Below are 19,042 nucleotides of genomic sequence, written 5' to 3'. Positions count from 1 at the left end.
CATATTCTACTAGTGTCAAATTATGGTCTGAGCACTGTTTGTGTGCTACTGGCGTTGGATATGGGGACATGATTGAATGCTTACAAAAGAAATCACGAGCTTTAACATGTCTTTCATTTCTAGAAATGCAAGTCCACAGAAAAACTGTAATCAGAAAAACATGATTTCTGGTCATGGAAAACAACATCAGATAGGTATTTAGTGAGCCAAGATGGACTGCTGGTCTTGTTTTGTTATATTACTGCATTGTTTACAGGGTTACTGGGAAACATGCCGTTGTGTCCTTCCGGAGAGGGTTAGCTGGAAGGAATGGGAAAGATGGAAACGGTAGATGAGTTGAACAGCTGAGATGGAACAGGCCTGCAGGCTGTGTTGGGTCTTCAGATTGACTCACACCCCACTTCTAGAAGACAATCCGCAAGGCTCTACAAACATGGATTTCTCTCAAATCATCTGAAATCCCTATTAATGCCTGGTTTGCTCTTTCTTGATCTAGAATGTGTTTAGTCCCAGAGATGATAACAAATTTATAAAAAAAATAAAAAAAGACAATCCATGGCAAAAGATTTGGACTTGGAGATGCCGTTTATTTTTCGATACGTCTCACTTTTATGGAATTTCTAACTTTGATCTGTCTTTCATTGCCCATAGTAAAGGGGCTTGTTGGCGTTCAACTCTCATAATTTCCCTTGCTTTCGTTGGCAAGGCTCAGGCATGAACAAACGAGCCAGAGATATGTAATCCCTTTGCTGGCTCCAAAGAGCCTGTGCCACCACACACTTTTCGAGCTGGTTTATTTAAGAAACGGCTTCACACCCTTCTCATCTGTACGTCCTGGGTTTTATGGTTCATAGCGGGAATCCAAAGAAGAATATGTGTAGCTGTCGAGCACAGCTGCACATGCCCACCTTAAAACTCCTTCTGATGTCTAAGTTACATCCAAGCCGGATGTAGCCATTCCTGTTCAGTCTTGATCCTTTTTTGCCAAAAGAGACCCGTCTATCGTATGACTGTAGTCATGTCGGCTATTTTATGTGAGGGTTTTGAAATGTTCTTGTTGGTGCAAGAAGCTATTGAGAAAATGCCGAAAATAAATGTGTTTCCACATCACATTACACAAACCCCATACGTCCTATTTAGGTTGGAAATCTGCTCGACGCAAAATGACTTGGCTGCCAGGCCTTTATTTTTCACTGGGTGGACATTGTTGATTTTATTTTGACTGTGACAGTTGTGTGGTTATCCTGTCTATCATCCTCTGATTGTATGCTGGCCCAGTGAAGCTAATTATGTAGGATTTCATGTCAGTATCCACCAAAAATGCAGACTTTACATGGGCAGCATGTCAAGCTAAAGTCTATGTGGTCATAGTGAAGTGTTTAAGTTCTAACCCGATCCCATACGCGGCTTCCCTTCCCGGTCTCTGGTTATCACACTGGCATCTCTGGAATCAAAATTCCTCCATTGTTTGTTTGTCACGTCTCTCCTCATCCACCTTGATTTCAATCTCGCCCTCGCTTTCTCCCTCCATTATCTACTGTGCCCGGCTCTCCCTCTCGCTCTTCCACTAGCAGAGGCGATTAGTTCACTTTGAGGAACTGGAACATACCTGAGTGCCCACCCTCTCTATGCCCGAGAGAACCCCAAAAGTGTTCAAGTAAGGCTGAGATAGCATCTCTCTCCTGGGTGAAAGAAAGCTGTCGCCCGGGCTTGTTGCCTCAGTGGTGCTTCAGTTCTACGTACGTCGCCGTGTCTTTCACTTCCATAGAGCCATGTTTGTTCTCTGGCATCTCACCTGGTATCTTACCTGGTATCTCAGCTGTTCCTTTCTGGTCCAGTAAAGAGTGTGTCCACAGCTGCTGAATACGTACCTGAGGTTGGAGATCATAATGGAGGATACTAAACACCAAGCCACTTCGACCGCAGATTTTCCAACTGTGTTCTAGTCTTGAAATCCTGAACCGGCCGGTCCTGCGATGCCAGGGGCTTGTCGGAAAAGTACAGCTGCTTAAATGCTCATTGACTCAAGAAATGTATCGTTTTGAAGGGAATTGGATGACTTCATCTTCAGAAAGGAGCAAAGTTATTAATGAGTGCATGGTAGAATACTGAAACAACATGTCAAGGTTTCGTTTGGCTCGAATCGCTACTTTTACTTATATACGAGGTTTAATATAGGATCTACATGAATACATTAAGCCAAGGTACCCAAGGCCGAAGATTTGGTGCCTGTATAAATTCTGATTTAGTACATTGACTTTGCAGCCAATCCGCAGCAGCAGAGAAACTGGACTATTTCAGTGACTGTCATGTTTAGAATGACAGTCTGCATTATTAGAATATTGGCCGTTTTGAAAGGTCAGGGGGGGGGGGCAATTATGGCAGTAAATGAATGTTATTTTCTGTATTTCTGTGTCATAGCAACTGGCTTGTGACTGTTGAAGGCAGTAGTTACATAGTTCAGTACTCACTGGCTTCGCTTGTGCTGGAACGGTGCAAAGCCGTTATTTTCCAATTAAACCGTTTTTACTTCTTCTTCTTCATGCGGGTCCTGTTTTGCATAATGTACTTTTCGTAGCAGCCTTACGGATTGTCTTGTTTCCATTCCACTCGCCTTTTTCTCAATCCATTAGCGCAAAGTCACGTTTAATGATCAGAAACGGAGCACACGTCGGAATTTACCACTTCCTCATCCACCCAGACGGGTCAGAGGACACGGGCCCGGCCCGTTCAGACAAACCGCTCGCCCATGTTTCGCCTGTGCTAAGTAGATGGTGTTTAAAAAGGGGCGTGAATGGACGTTCTGCCTCGCTGGACTGGGAGATGACACGCGCAGGCTCGGTCCGTTCTGCTCCCAGTTCCCTGCTCCAGGTTTCAGGCTCCAGGTCTGAACAGGCTGTCCAGGGCAGGGCAGGCGTCTCTGGAAGCCCTATTAAAGCTGTTTACTCAGTTGTTTTGGCTGGAGAAGGAGAGGGGGGAAGGGGGGGGACTCCAGGTCCTTGTTGACATGTTTACCTAGTGTTAGCCCCCCTCCCTTCCCTCCCCCCTCAAACAGGACATATCTCAGTGGACTAGCCCTGCGTGGTTCTCATCAAGGCGACCTTACAGCTACCTTAAAAGAGCATGCAGGTTTTTAGAACATTTCACCATCGCATCAAGTCCTGTCAAATAGAAGTCGTTACGGTCTCTAGAACTGTAACACTTGGTAATCATGTACGAGAGGAGGGCGTATTGGCAGTCTGTTTTAGTAGGTCCTAGTTATTTAACAGCTCTAGTCATCCTGGCTGCTGTGAGGGATACGAATGTACTCTACTGTACATGTCAGCGCTTCTCCTTCCCCTCTCGCCTCTGCCTCCAACAGACTGCAGAGCTCTCTGCCTCTGCCTCTAGCAGACTGCAGTGCTTTCTGCCTCTGCCCCCAGCAGACTGCAATGCTCTCTGCCTCTGCCCCCAGCAGACTGCAGTGCTCTCTGCCTCTGCCCCCAGCAGACTGCAGTGCTCTCTGCCTCTGCCCCCAGCAGACTGCAGTGCTCTCTGCCTCTAGCAGACTGCAGTGCTCTCTGCCTCTGCCCCCAACAGACTGCAGTGCTCTCTGCCTCTGCCCCCAGCAGACTGCAGTGCTCTCTGCCTCTAGCAGACTGCAGTGCTCTCTGCCTCTAGCAGACTGCAGTGCTCTCTGCCTCTGCCCCCAACAGACTGCAGTGCTCTCTGCCTCTAGCAGACTGCAGTGCTTTCTGGCTGTCAGGAATGCAGCCTACGAGAGAGATGTGGACATAAACAGCAGAATGGGCCTCCATGGCACTGAATGGTGTTCTGGACGTTTATTTACTTAGCATGCGTAATGTTTTGGTAACTGCCGCTCAGCCCCGGTTACAAGTTGTAATGTAAATATTGCAATGTATGGAAAGAAACTATATTTAAAGGCTTGCCATATGTTCTAATTACCGGAGAAAGATTGGAAGCACTGTCTGCTTTTATAGCCAAAATGTTTCACTGAGAGAGATCGGTTTGTTAGTATTTAACTACTGACAATGGACATTGGGCCATTAGACTGACAGAAATGGGTACATTCCGCGTCACTTTAAAGTTGAAAAAAAACGAATCTTGTAGTGGAAGTGTTGAAAGGAAGCTTTCAGCCCAGCCACTGGTCTTATCTACACCATCAGGTTTGCTCGGGGCGGAGTTTTGCGGCCTTGGTATGCCACCTGAAGTGACCACAATGAATGTTGGGGGTTGACTTTGGCCCATCAACAGGCCTCTCAGGAAGCATGCTCGGTGTCAATAAGACTATTCAGCACAGTCGATATTCCCCGCGGTGTCAAGTCAGTCTCTCCTGGCCTCGACGCATGCCTCTCCGTGGGTGCGCGAGAGAGACCTCAGATGGACTCCTGCAACTGCGTCCTCACGCTGGTCTTTCTGATCCTTTTGTTTTTCGAGCACGAGCATTTGATCGCACTTTGCCTTCCCACCCCCCACCCCCCCTCTCCATAGCTCCACCCCTCCCTCCCCTTTTGACTGACTAGGCGGTCAAAGGATGACCAGTATGAGTAATGATGAGGATGGCTCTGTGTGTGCACTCTCAACCGCAGGAAGTCTTCGAGGCACCCCTCTGTCAGACTGAGAGCTAAGGCCACCGGCTGACAGACCGAACGTCACAGACAGACTCGTGTTCTAACAAGTTGCCTGCTGCCTGCTTTATCTGAACCCTCGCAGAAGCCAGTAGCGCTCTGGGACAAACCGTTGCGAGCCAGCGCAAAACACGAAACAAAACGTATCACAGTAGCCGTACATTTGCAACAGTAGATTAGCCGGCCTCGGAGTAAATGGCACACCCAGGGAAGTATCGTGTCGTCTTGCGATATGAGCTTTCGCCCGTCGCTATTTGTTTTCAGAGAGACGACTTGTCAGACGTTCTAAAGGCCTAGCTTGGCATTTCTAGACCAGGTCTAGTCCCGTGGTCAGTTGATTTGGAAGAAGGGTTTTCTTTCTGCTCGCATGCCAGGTGGGGTTCAAAGGCCCACTGTGAGCAGGGAGTGGTTGTCAGGAATCACCTGATGGATCTGGAGCTGGAGGTCCTTTTGGCTGCCAAAGGCTACAATGCAAAGACAGAGTAATTGCAGGAAAAGTGTTACAGTTGAAGCATAATTTTCGGTTTCTTCTCTCTCTTCTCTCTCTCTCTCTCTCTCTCTCTCTCTCTCTCTCTCTCTCTCTCTCTCTCTCTCTCTCTCTCTCTCTCTCTCTCTCTCTCTCTCTCTCTCTCTCTCTCTCTCTCTCTCTCTCTCTCTCTCTCTCTCACTTTCTCTCTCTCTCACTTTCTCTCTCTCTCACTTTCCATCCCCCTCTCTCTCTCACTTTCTTTCTCGGGCCAAGACGTCAATCATCTGTAATCAGAAATGCCTGTTTTTGTTTGAGCATTTCATTCCCTCGTGATGGGACAGGAATCGATTTGAAACATTTGAGCGTGATTAGGCCTAAGCTATTATTGGAAGGGATGCTGCTGAGAGAGTGCTCGGATCACCTCTGTGGGATCCAATTTGTTTCCGACCTGTGCTGCCATCTCAGGGGTTTTGGTTATGCCTCAAATGGGGAAACCCTTATGTACATGTGAAGTGCTCGGGCACCGAGTCCCACATTAACATCAACACGCGAACGGGCTCATTTGAGTCAATGTAGCCAGCCCTCTAAGTAAACTGTTATTTCAGTGGTTAATCACCTTTTAACGACTCGAGTTTCATGTTTTCATATAAGTTTGCAATTATCCATCTTCTGAACCAGCCTTCGGCCGCTCTTCTGGCTTTGTCACACCGCACGGTCTGCGATATGTCGGCCGGGTCCAAAGTCCCAGCACTGTTTAGTCCTTCACACACACACACTCACTATCGGAATGTTACGGTACGTTCCATGTCTTCTGGCCGTCGCAGCCAGCCTCGCCTACTCCCCGTATAAGTCCCGTCAGCGCGTAGCCCCAGTCCCGGAGCGCAGCTCCAGATCGACGGCTTAACGCGCGAGGTCCAGCCTGAGGGACTATTGGTGGCACTCAGTCCGTCCGCACGGGGGGGCTTCCCTTTGAAGTCTCCCCCTCAGTGTCCCTGTGTCGCGGTGGCCTCTCCATTTGTCCCACCGTAATCCCCCCGTGAAGTGACCCCCCCCCTCCCCCCTCATAAATCACGTTGAGCTGTGTTTCCAAGCACGGGCAGGCCCGCCACCTCTTCCCCCCCCTTCTCCCTCTTGCCGTCTCCCTCCCACTCTTTGCCCCCCCCCAACCCCCCCCCCCCTCCCAACCTCGCCCCACCCACCCAATACCACCCCACCACCAACCAGCGATGCAACACAGAGGGTTAGACCAGAAGGGTACATCTGTTTCTAGGGTGGCACATTCCGTGGGGTTTAGTGTGTTTCGCTGTGTTGTTTTTCCACTTGTGTCTACGCTTTGCGCTTGCTGAAGAAGCACATTGTATTGCCCTCCAACATTGTTGTATCAGAAATATGGTACGGATTGTTCAAGTGCAAATACTGATTTTCTGACCTTAAGTCAAGGTACTGTCATTTCTGTACAAGTCACTGTTGAGTCATTGGTAGTTATTCATTGCCTAATTTGTAGCTTATTAGTGACCGGTGGTAGTTAAGGAGTTCAGTAATGATGGGTCCCCATGGAAACGCCAGAGTGCTCTTCGTTGTGTACTTTTTAGCATCGTTTCCAAGGAACACACAAACACAGCAAATACCATCAACTTAAACATTCTCCCATTCAATCTTCCGAAAATAATAAATAAATAATAATTCCAGACACACCCAGCATGAAATCTTTCTTTCACCACAGCCTTGTTGCAGCCATTTTCTTCTTCTTCTGTCCTTATATAAAAAATAAAGCATGGTTTTCTTTTTGTTTCAACTAATAACAAGACCGCACTTCTCAGTTGAGGCCCACCTGTAGTCCTCATCCCTGGGGCTCCCTGGGGCTCCCCCTGCCTGTGTGAGGGGCAGCGTAGCTTGGCCGGCCCTACAGAAAGGTGCCTTGATGGTTACGGCCCTCCATTAGGGCTAGATTAGGACCCGGGGCCTTTGTTTACCCATTTCTATGGTGCATGGCTGAGCAGTTGAACACAATGAACCCCCCCCCCACACACACACACACACCCTCCACCTCCACCCCCACCCCCCAACTCCCATTGTGAGTGTGAGGAGGAGAATGGAGACCTCTTGACATGCAGGCAACCTGAAGCCTCAATGCCTCACTACACCTAGTTGGGTTTTGGAGTGGAGGAGCCCGAGAGGAGAGGAGGAGGAGGAGACAGAGACAGAGAGTGGAAGGGAGAAAGGGAAGGGATGGAGATGAGAGAGGGGTTGTTAGGAGGGGTGGAGGAGAAAGGAGAGGAGGTGGAGGTCTTTCCGTCCAGGTCAGAGGGCAACCCCCCCCTCCCCCCCTCCCTCCCTCCCCCCCTCCCTCCCCTCCTGTTCAGCCGCTGGTCTTCATTAAACACTCCTGTAAACACAGCGTCGATCCCGCACCAATTATTAACAAGGGAAGAGAATGCAGAAGGGGGTGCCCCCGGTGGCTCACCAGGTAGAGCGCACGCCACGAGGGCTGGGTCCCTACAGCAGCGTCCTGGGTTCGAATCCGGCCCTGCTGCATGTCCTGCTTCCCTTCTCTCTCTCCCCTGCCTTGCCTGTCATACTGAACGGTCAATATAGAGTGAGAATGCTAAAAAATTTAATATATATATAAAATATAAAATACGCCAAACTATTCTTGCACTGGTATTCATCCTGTCCTCCAATTGTTAAGTGGATGGAGGCCTGTGTGTGTGTGTGTGTGTGTTTTAGAAGCATGATATGAATGCAGCCAGAGCTTCTTGTGGACTAGGACCCAGGGTCCTGGCGTCTGTCCGTCACATACGCCGCTCAGTGGGGTCCAGGTGGGGAGGGAGTGAGGGAGGGCCGGCGTAACAGCGTGCAGCAAAGCGCTCGGTCCCTCCAGTGTGTGACGAGCGGTTGTCGTCGCCGGGATCCCGTGGCTGAAAGGAGAACTGTTTCTATTGCAGGTCACTTCCTGGGCAACAACACGGTGATTGATGTGCTGAGGAGTCAAGGATACGAAGTGGAGCACACTCCCGCTGGGCAGACCATTAACAGGTAATAATACACCCAGAGCTGTCCCGCCCCCCCCCTCCCCCTGAACACACCTCTTCTCCTCCCTTAACCCCCGTCCCCTCACCCACCCACCCACCCCCCTCACCCACCCACCCACCCACCGCTCCTTATCTCAACTTCTCTCTTAGCGTCTGCCGACACCTGAAAGTGATCACTTTGAACAAACAGTTGTTGTAAGCATGCACGCACGCACACACACACACACACACACACACACACACAGGTAAGCTTCAAGAATGGTGGATCCTATGGACGGTGGATTGATTGGAAAAAAGAAAAGTAATTAACTAATTGATTTGAGGAAAATGTACATGTACCAGTAATGGCCTTAAGGCCAGAGGACGTGGCTTCTGAACGACAGGGAGGAAGACCTTGGCTTCTGTCAGCCTCAAGCTTGTTAGGGGTGTAGGAACTGAAGCACTGCTCCACAGACCCTTGGCCTGGGCTTCGGAACACAACGTTGAAGCGATAAACAAGTCGAGACCACAAAGCCAGTTAAGTAGTATCCCTCTTTTTGTCACCGGTTAGCAGTAACGATCTGGTCTTTACTGGAATCCAGTGTGGACCACTTAAAGGTTACCATGGTTTGAAGGGAAATTGTATAACTTAACCGCTTGAGAACATCTAAACCATAAACATCTATACTACTGGGGTTTGAAACGGGTTTGCTCCGCATAAGGTCTCACCCCACCTTTACAAGGTTCCTGTGGTGAATACCGGCCTACCTTTGGTCCCAAAAAAGAAGAGGGTATCTTGTTCTGCCTCAGATTTGTTTCTTATTATGATTTCTTCGAAAAACCGGGCTCTGTAAAATTGGCACACCATATTTTATCACTTAAATTGGTGTATGGTTACACGGCCGTCTGCCTTTTCGCCATGTACCCGTTGCCCCAGGCCTTTGTGGTATTTATTTGTTTTTGACCGAATTTCAAATGGAAATCATTTTCCAAGTAAGCACACTCCTGCTTGGTGTAATTTCACCCAGAGACCTAAAACAGATGTCGAGTTCCGCTCGGGCTGTTGTGAAAAATGTGTTATCTTCGAACAATTGCAGAACTCACCAGCGAGAAACCTTTTCGTGCTCCTCTGCAGGAAGATCCGCTGCTTCCTCCTGAAGATGCGTGCGTCTTCACCTCTTTGTTAAATCAGTATTAGCTTTACACATCCCCCCCCTCGATGTTGACTTGAGGGACATTAGGCAGCCATTGCACGTTTCTCGCTGGGACTGGCTCGTAATCCGCTAATCAGGTAATGAGTCGCATTTTTGATGTGGATGTTGGGCCATTTGAAAAGGAACATAAATAGCCCCCCTTGTCAGGGTGGTGGTGTTGCTATGGCGAGGTCAGGGCTGCAGCAACCGTGCTGACGTCGTCAGGCAGGGCGTCGTCCTCTCGCGAGCGTCGCCTCCTGGACACCCCAACGAAGGCCACAGCTCTCCCGCCCCCCCCCCCCCCGTTCCCTCACCCGAAAACAATTCATCGCGGCGAGCGGCCTCTCTTCACGTCGCCGCGTCCAAACGCCTCCTCGCGGAGGCGTTTGGACGCCTCCGCGTCCAAACTTTTGGGGGGCGAACGCGGTTGTTCAGAGGCATGGACTTGGAAGACACTCGAATGTGTGTGTAAAAAAAAGAAAAAGATGTTTTGTCTTGTTGTGTAGGGGGAATACAGGCCTTTCCCCGTCAGGAATCAGGTTGTCGCATCTTTTCGTTGGCCCTGTAGGTTATCAACCTGTCAGCTCCCTTCCATCTGACGGAGATGTCTATCCATAGCAGCGGTGCTAGATAGTGCAAGCCTCAGCCCTTTTGTGACTGTGGGTGGCTATCTCGGTGTGCCAATCAGTGTGTGATCTGGTTGGCCTTGTCTCTCTCCACCTGCATGATCAGACCCATGTCATGGCTGCTCCTGTCTAACACTGCATTCCCCCCCCCCCCCCCCCCCCACTACAGACAGGAAGACAGACAGGCAGACAGAGACAGAGACAGGCAGGCAGGCAGACAGGAGCCCAGAGGCTAGTCCCGGGAGAAGAGAGCAAGATGGTGAAGATAGGTTTCACCCAGGAAAAATAATCCCTGTGTTATCTGGGAGAATCTCAGATATGTCCTCCTGAACCCAGGCCTGAAGTCAGCTGGTCTCTTTCTCACACATAGGCACGCACATGCATGCACTGAACGGAACCATGCACTCTGTTTGATTCCGTCTGATCGGTCTATTTTTCCCTCTTCATATTCCGCAAACAGCACACACACACACACACACACATATTTCTTCAATAAATTGGAGCCGAGATTGGAGGAGACACAGGAAGCCTGGTGATCGGAACATTCCGTCATAAATATGCACAACCGAGTGGATAAAGGGGTTTGGCTTCCCACTTTATGTGCACCAGTCCAGCTGTAATGGATTCCTGTAATGTTTTAAACATCATTGGAAGCCACACGTATGTGTGTGTGAATGAACTCATCAGGGATGGCCAATGATTCATCAAAAGCAGATGTCTCTTAAATCTTAGGAGTAGGAGGGAAGGGGTATTCAAATCAACACAGTTTAGATATCTCAACTGGATTATTCCTTATCTCAACTGGATTATTCCTAATCCTATGTCGCAATTGAACAGATGCAAAACTCACCTGCCATAGCCATCACACTCATCATAAGGTTTGGGAATAAACTTAGCCTGTCCTTTTCCTTGTTTCACGCTGATCTTGTGCCCTTTCTTCGTTTCCTCTCAGCGGGAGAGCGTCCAAGTTTTACCCGGAGCAGACGGGCCTTTCCCTGGGTCAGGACCTGGACGAGCCCCCACACCTGGAGCCCTTCCTCCACGAGCTCCACGAGGACCAGCAGCGCCCCCTGGAGGACGGCTCGCTGCCCCACATGCTGCTGCCAGACAGCCTGGACCTGCTGGAGAAAGTGGAGCGCAAGCTGAAGAAGAAGCGACGGAACAAGCAGAAGAAGCAGAGGCACCGGCAGTTCAACGACCTCTGGGTCCGCATCGAGGAGAGGTGAGACCGGCTGCCGTTTAACGACCTCTGGGTCCGCATCGAGGAGAGGTGAGACCGGCTGCCGTTTAACGACCTCTGGGTCCGCATCGAGGAGAGGTGAGACCGGCTGCCGTTTAACGACCTCTGGGTCCGCATCGAGGAGAGGTGAGACCGGCTGCCGTTTAACGACCTCTGGGTCCGCATCGAGGAGAGGTGAGACCGGCTGCCGGAGGACCGCCGGCCTCCTAGGTCGGCGCAGAACCCGCCGGCATTGCGGCCTTCAAATGTTGGTCCTGGTTGTTGAAGTGGCAAATCTCTCGGGTATCAGTTGCCAGCTCAGGTCTGGACAGTAGCCGCCCCTCCCCCCCCCCCCCACACACACAAACCCGTCTACAGGATCTAACTGACACTTCCCCCTCTCAGGCCTGCAGGCTAAACCAGCCATCGTATCAGATCACCAGCTCCTTATGCGACGCCTAGCCCTCCTACCTGCTCTGCGTGTCAGGGTAGGAATCTGTCTAGACTGGTCCTGCCGCTGGGCTGGTGGATCCGGGTCTGCAGTATCCGCTCACTTGGAAAACATGCATCCGATCGGTCCAAGCCTTAGGCTATTGGCCCTTTGTGGCCCCAAAATGTTTTTGTATCGGTTCTAAGTATAACCGTAAAGAGTAACCGTATACATCTTGCTTAACTGTTTGAGTCTGTGTCCTTCTTTTGATGTACCTGTACCTCCTGTTGACACGTTTGAACAATATTGAGGGGGAGATTAAACCAGTTGTCAAAATAACACATGTACTTGTTTGAATTGGAACAAGAAACGTGTATTTTGTGATTGTTGCGTCTAGTCAAGTTGTTGCGAGGTGGTGGAAACTGACTTGCAGCGTCAATCCCTGTTTGTTTCCGAAACTGTTGACACAGATGTAGGATGTGAATGTCATTTACGATTTCAAACACTGGAAGAATTTATTTGGACTCCGTTTCGGCCTCCTGCGTGTCAGTCCAGGGTCTGTCAGAGTCTGCTACTCCAGACTTTATTTATTTGTTCTTTATGGAGAGAAAAAAGCCTGTTTACTGTGGCTGGTCCCAATATACACGGGAGATTTCAGCGGTTCCTCAGCTCGCAAGAGCCAAATGAGAGGAACATGATTGAAGGGCACGTTTTCCCTTCAAGAAAAAAAATGAAAAACTTTCCAAATGTGGATGTTGTGTCTGAAAACGGGGTCACGTTTATTCATACTCCAGATTTTCACTGAGGAACATTTGAGCAATTATTTTTTCAAGTCATCTTTTTTTTTTGTTAGAGCGGTTGAAGAACAAAGCAGCATTTCTCTGGTCTTTTTGATGCGTGGCCTCATGCTGAAGCGTCAGACTTGATTACGCTCCACGCTCCAGATTTCAATGGCAGGTCTTTGTAACGCAGGTTAAACTAAAATAAACCCGCTTAAAGTTCCAGAACTCAAGGCAATAAAAAATGAACGTAACATTTCTAAAATAAGCACAAATCCAGGGCTAAATCCAAGTACTGTAGCCAAGGCCAATCAATGACATGTAAATATTATTAACCACAAGCATATGCCATAGGATGAAAAGATTTGCATTTAAGTCTTATTAAAAACGCAATAGTAGGTTTCAACTCTGGGCACATGTGCCTAAAATGTTCACCACCATGATTATTCCTCAGCTTACCACTAATCCCACCTGTTAAACAACCACTTCAACCGAACATGGTCTTATTAAGAACATTCTAGTGTCTGGTCCTTATTTCATTTTATTTGCTTCTGGGAGAGGTAGCAGGGGTAAGGTCTCTCTCTCTCAGGCAATGGTCCTATATAGGACCCAGTGTTTGTTTTGACTGGCTGGGACCCAGTCACAACAGCAGCAACCCTGCAGCCTGGCTTCAAACAGGCCGGCAGAAACGATTTAATAGCCAGGCTCAGTGGGCTAGCTGGATAGGCTATGGCCCACTGCCCTCCAGGAGCACTACCATCCCAGTCCTAGGTCTGGCACACTGCAGCCAGCTGGCCCCACGTCGGCACCTGAGCAAGCCTCCCCACGGATCGCTTGCATCTCTTGTAAAACTCGAGTGAATTGGTTGTGGCTTTCTTGGAGTCGTCCCTGTTTCTTCTGGTGCGTTCTGATTTCCATTGTGTTCTTTTTGTCTTTAATCATGGCCGTCGTGACTTGTGGTTTGGGCGGCACTGAAGGATTTCACAGCGGGATGACCTGAATGTTGGTTCCAAGATGTTTCACTTTACAATCTATCAACGTTGAATTAACATGCTGAAGCACTTTTGTGCGATCAATCAGGATTTTCAGAAGTGGACACTAACATGATCTGGAGTTTCTTGGCACCATTTAGAGAATTAAATTGGCTGCTTTTACTGGAACTGTGGAAAGTACAACAAAACTGATTCATGTCTCATCATAGGACCGGACCTTTTCTGTAAGGCAAGGGACTAGACATGCTAATCGATCACAGAGTCGTGCGTGTTACGATCAGAGCTCCTGCTGGGAATGATTCTAACCCGTAGCATCCTTCCCTGTGTTCCAGCACCACGGTCCAATCACCACCTCCCCCGCTGGTGCGCATCATCAATGGCTACATCACCGTTAAGCCCCCAGAGAGAGTCCATCACGGGAGAGCCAATCACGGGAGGCCGTCATCAGGCTCGTCTCCCACCTCGTCGTGGTCGTCCCTCAACCTGCTGCTAGCGCTGTTCCTTCACGCGTGGACTCTGCTGGAGTAGAGCGGGAGCACAAAGGCTGCTCGTAAACTGGATGGAACGGTCACCTGATCCGATTGTAACACCAGCAAAATCCTTCGGTCTAACCTCTACGTTGGATAGTTTTTTGTTTGTTTATCCTTTTTTGTATTTTTTTTAATGTTAGGAACCCAATCAGCTCTTACCTTTACAAAACGAAAAAATCTCGTCCACCCTTTATTTATTCTTCACTTTTAGAAGAATCGGTTTTGTATCGCATAATACTGTGGGGAAATTGTATATACTGTATCTACATATTATAGATGCATTTTAGAAATATGAAAATTAATGGTTGAATGTCAATTGTTTGTTGTTTATAAATAGTATTACAGTATATTTTTGAACTATGTCAGATACTAACTACCATAACCCATAATGGTTTCCCCTAGATTGGAATTGTATTTGTGTGGGGGTAGAAACATGATTGTACCATTGTTAACTATGGCTTTTTGGGGTTGTTTGTGCTGTGAGAAAATTGTTTTATGTTTTACATAGAAATTATGTGTTTAATTTATTTTACAATATAGTTGTAGATCATCTAAATAAATGTCTCTCTTGTAACTGTTCATCCACGTGGCTGTCTCCCCTGTACCTCCTTTAAACCCTGGTCATACAACGTAGTCACATTAGTTTCATCATTGTATAGCTCTCTCCTCTTTTGTGGCATGAGATTGTAATATTTTGCTTATATTGTTGAAAAAAAAAATATATTTATCTAGTTAATACCCTGGTGCAAGGGTCAGGTTTGAAGACGCTGATATGTTCGCACACCCTAGTAGCCGTCGGGCTGGAGCGTATTCAGTGTGTATTGGGTGAAGTTCATTAGTTTTGTTCATCTGATGGCCTGCAGTGGAAGCTGTGAAAATATACAAAGGCCGATAATGATTTATCACGCAGGACTACAAGCAGTGACACCAGGAAACTCCGATTTATGACCCGTTTACCAGCAGTCAAAACACATGCCCTTGACAATACTAGATTATTGTGTGCTGATACATTTACGGCCTGTTTGTTCTCACCGTTACTTAGTTCAATGCAATAAAACAGCAGTGTTGTTTTTGTGTGTGGCCCTAGTCTCTCCATGGAACAAATGTTACCATATGCTAAAACTCTGACTAGGAGTACTTTTACTCTACTAGCATTTCTATGGTAAAACCATGTGTCTTCCTGAGGGTCCCTTACCTATTTGAAGGTCAATATGTCAATAGTCTGCCCTGAACTGGAAGAACAGCTTTGTTTATGGGTCTGCTGCTTCTTGGTCCATGTTCTAGCCCTAACTCCCCCCCCCCCACCTCCCTCCATCCCCCTCCCCCATAGCCTCAGCCTAGATGTTCCTCCACCAGAAGGACGGGTCATGTTTTCTCTCCCGTGCAGCAGCAGCAGCTGCCACCAACGCTGCCGTGGCTTCAAAGGCAGGATGAAGCAGGGCCAACGCTCTACAGGAAGGGGGGGGGGGGGGGGGGGTGCTGGGGGCTGGGTTGGGTCGGGGGGGGGGGGGTGGTATTACACACCTGCGACTGACCCCTCTTTAATGTCCAGAAGGGTTCCGCATGATTTGTAGAGGGGGCAGTGGGTCAAAGGGCTACATGGAAGTGTAGTTTAGCTTTACCGTTCATTAGGACAGTTAATTTGTTTTCGATTATTGTTGGTTGGTCTGCTCTTGTGCATTGCATGCGTAAAAATTTGTCAAGCGTTTAAGGTGTTTTGGAACTAAAACGTGATAGTAGTATGACATTTTTTGAAGGTTGACAATGAATGTGATCATTTCCACATAAAAGTAGGTTATCAAAGAGCATCTGATCTTTAGATAGAACAAACATTGAATGTTCCCTCTATCGTAGTTTTTCAAAAGGTATTCAAAATGCTAATTACCAAATTAGTTCAAAAGAGTAAAACACAGTTTCACAGCATACTTCTATAGCATGACCCTCAAAGCCATCTCCCTTCATCCTTCAGTTACATTTAGGTGTGTTGTTCGATCATAGGTACCCAATTGATGCATAGGTCAAAGAACAAATCTGCATGTTCCGAATAATTTGCTGGAACAACACCTCGATCCCCACATCAACAAACATCAACTCATGATGTGAATAAGAGGAGAAGGGAGAGGAGAGGGATTTCAAAACGTGGCTCCCAAGAAGCATTCCATCGTTTCCCCCTGTCCTCCTCTAAGGAAAGGATGCTCCCACTTAACCTCGTGCTCCGTGAGAGCCTCTTGATGTGGGCAGCCAAGTCAGGCATTCCAACTGCTGATGAAGCTGTGCGGAGCCAAAGTCAACCTCCGTGGACTTGGGACCAGAGGAGCCAAGGGAGATGGCTGAAGTGGAGCTTTTCTCTTCAAAGGAGGCTCGGGTGGAAGGGGTTGAGAGGCTCTGCTGGAGAGCGGGAGGCCGGCACAGCAGTGGGGAATGTCAAGTGACTGGGTTACTCTCAACACGATGTAAACCTTGGTTGTGTTTGTTTTCTTAAACTTGACTGATTTTTTGACACGACATGGCTGTTTGAAAAAAATGTCTGTTCTCTTATCGCCAAACAGGAACTGTGAATCAGGCTGCAAAGATGAGACATGATATGGGTAGATAGAAAACGGGTATAATATGGTGCAATACAAGACCACAGTGATGTTCAGAGGTGAATAGTTTGCTTGTGTGTGGGAGTGTGTTTCACTACAGGACTGTTCACAGAAATTCCTCATGGCTGTGTCATCCCAAAAAACAACCACATGAAACAAGACTTCCAGGAAAGAGTTTGCCAGGGACATGAATCAGTCAACTTGCAGATGGTCAGTCATACTGAACAATGGATTCTTTTACCCACCATTTCATTCAGATTAAAAAGAACTGTTCCTGGCACTGAAATTAGGTATGGTCTGCATTTTAATGGTGTCTCTTTGCCCTGGTAATGGTAAGTGCGATGTCCAAACTAAGTGAGATTTCCACAGCGTAGAGCCAAAATGAGGAGATTGGTCTGGACCACTGGTTCTTGAGCAAATCGTACTACTGCTAATTATCCGACTCATTTGAGATGTGTAAATTTGGCAAGAATTAAGGGTAACCGGATGAACTAAGATGAAGATAAGAGCGTCCGCTAAATGACTAAATGTCAAATTGTCGAAGAAAACTCCAAACTAATCATATATGATTAAATTGTTTGAAGACCTACACTCGCTCACATCAAATCGCTTAATATCATCAAATAAAAACAGTCGCCCTTTGTCTTAACAGAGCAAGCAAAGATATTAACTCTAACATCTACAGCCCAGCAACCTCCACTGATTTGTTCCACACCAAGGGACGTTTGAGATGAAGTTGATCATGTTGATCTTGACTCTTGTTTCCATACATGTTCATCAGCCCAATAGATTCTATGGCTCCGTTCTAACCAGAATATATTTCCTGTCTTGTCCAAAATAGATCTCCGGAATTCCCTGGAGGAAAGATATGGCTTCATTATATAGTCATGAACTCTAGTAATGGAAAAAATAGGACAGAGCACTGTACAAATATTGTTTTCCTTACAGCTTTGTTGTAGCCTGTAAAATATCAGTATTGGTAAACCTGACCAGCAGAAACACGTTATCTGCCTAAAGAGTTTGGCAATTGTGATAAAAACATATCGTAAATTTCATGCCAGGTGATGTGTCAGACATTTTTGGCATGACAGCGGCAGTGTTAGGCTCCGGACCAATTTAGTTTAATTTAATTTTGGCCCTGTCCTAGGAAGTAGCCTATATAGGCTACTAAACAAATAAATAGACAGTAATCCATTGATGCTGCGTTGCGGCTTTTCCGAGGTCTGTCTACTTCCCACTCTCCAAGGCCGCCGGGGGCATGACCTGTCCTCCTCTTTGGCCTTGGTGACTTAATTTATTTTATACAAGTACATTATTCACGAAATCCTTTCCACCGAGGCGGGTTGTAGCCTATGAGAAACAACGCAGCTGTTCAAACAGTGCACTGCATGACTCACTTTGACTTGCCCTGTCCGAATAATTCAAAAGCATCTTCTCACTTGGAGTAGTTTTGTTTTTTGCGTCAGTCTCTGTCTTGTGGTTTGACTTGGAACTAATGAGATCTCAAATACTGTTCATAGACATAACGAGAAACTCAGACCCGTGGCGTAAGAAAAAAAAGAACAAAATACACAGATTGGGAAAATGGTGGAAACACATGCATGCAGTAGTTAGGCTATATAAATATAGTTCACATTTTGGAGTTAAAATAATGTTTGCTACAAGTGACAAGTAGGCTAGCTCACAAGTAACAAGTAGCTATAGATTTCTACATGTTGAAATGGATACATAATAACCCCGGGCTTTTCAGTAGGGGAATTTCAGGCTGTCAGCGATGTCTTCACATACGCTAAAGCTCTGGTTGTTTCACCTAAACGAACACGATGCTGAGTTTTGACTGTGGTCCTACACAGGAATGAGGGGCCCCGTGTAAAAACGTTAGCGTTTTTAGCTTGTGACCCCTTATAGAGTTGGCTGTCAAAACCTCTGTTCACGGGGTCAACACAATCTAGAGCCCCGTAGTCTTACTGTGTAAACAGTAGAAGCATGAGGTTTGAGTTTACGTGTTGCACCTCTCACCTGTGTTTTATTAAACCCTTGCCAAAAATGATATTGTAAAAATGGCGAATCAAGGCTCATTTCAGGAAAAGTGTAAATTCCTGGGTCAGAGAACTGCTCTGCTCTCTTCTAGACCACGCAACACTAACTCAGCCAGAAAACTACCACAGATGTTGGGATCAATGGTTGCTTTCAGCCCAGGCCTGTTTGAAATGTAAATTGATAATGTCATAATGTATGTTGTACTGTTGTAGGCCTACTGTATTTTTTCTTCAGATTTTTTCATCTGACAATTACATCCCTCATTTCAGTTAGGGTGACAGTTCCTTTCAAATCTTACAACATATATATATTTTCAATATCTAGGGCCATTTGAGTAGAACTACATTGCACTGACAGTATTTCTTCATCATCCTGCTTGTTTTAACAACCCAAATTCCCCACAGATCAGCAACGTCCACAGTGAAGCAAGAGGGGCATGTTTATATTTTGATGTAGTATCCTTTTAGGGTGGGATCCTAGCTCTTGTCATGTAATATAAGAGAATGTCGGTTCCCAGGGGTGAAGGTTAGAGAGCATTTC

The 19,042-nt window shown here is 47.3% G+C and overlaps 1 protein-coding gene across 1 annotated transcript in view; it reads left to right on the top strand.

The window, feature by feature from the left end:
* Positions 1-14,456, top strand: part of trabd2a (TraB domain containing 2A) — a 34,306-nt gene extending 19,850 nt beyond the window's left edge. Inside the window, exons 5-7 of the mRNA XM_062484540.1 lie at positions 8,043-8,133; positions 10,880-11,149; positions 13,680-14,456. Of these exons, the coding sequence (XP_062340524.1) occupies positions 8,043-8,133; positions 10,880-11,149; positions 13,680-13,875 (557 nt within the window). The 3' untranslated portion in view covers positions 13,876-14,456. The remainder of the gene's footprint in view (positions 1-8,042; positions 8,134-10,879; positions 11,150-13,679) is intronic.
* Positions 14,457-19,042: the final 4,586 nt, after the last annotated feature.

This window comes from Osmerus eperlanus, chromosome 18 (genome assembly GCF_963692335.1).
Source record: "Osmerus eperlanus chromosome 18, fOsmEpe2.1, whole genome shotgun sequence".
Classification (NCBI taxonomy): domain Eukaryota; kingdom Metazoa; phylum Chordata; class Actinopteri; order Osmeriformes; family Osmeridae; genus Osmerus; species Osmerus eperlanus.
This window is presented reverse-complemented; position numbering and strand designations above follow the sequence as displayed.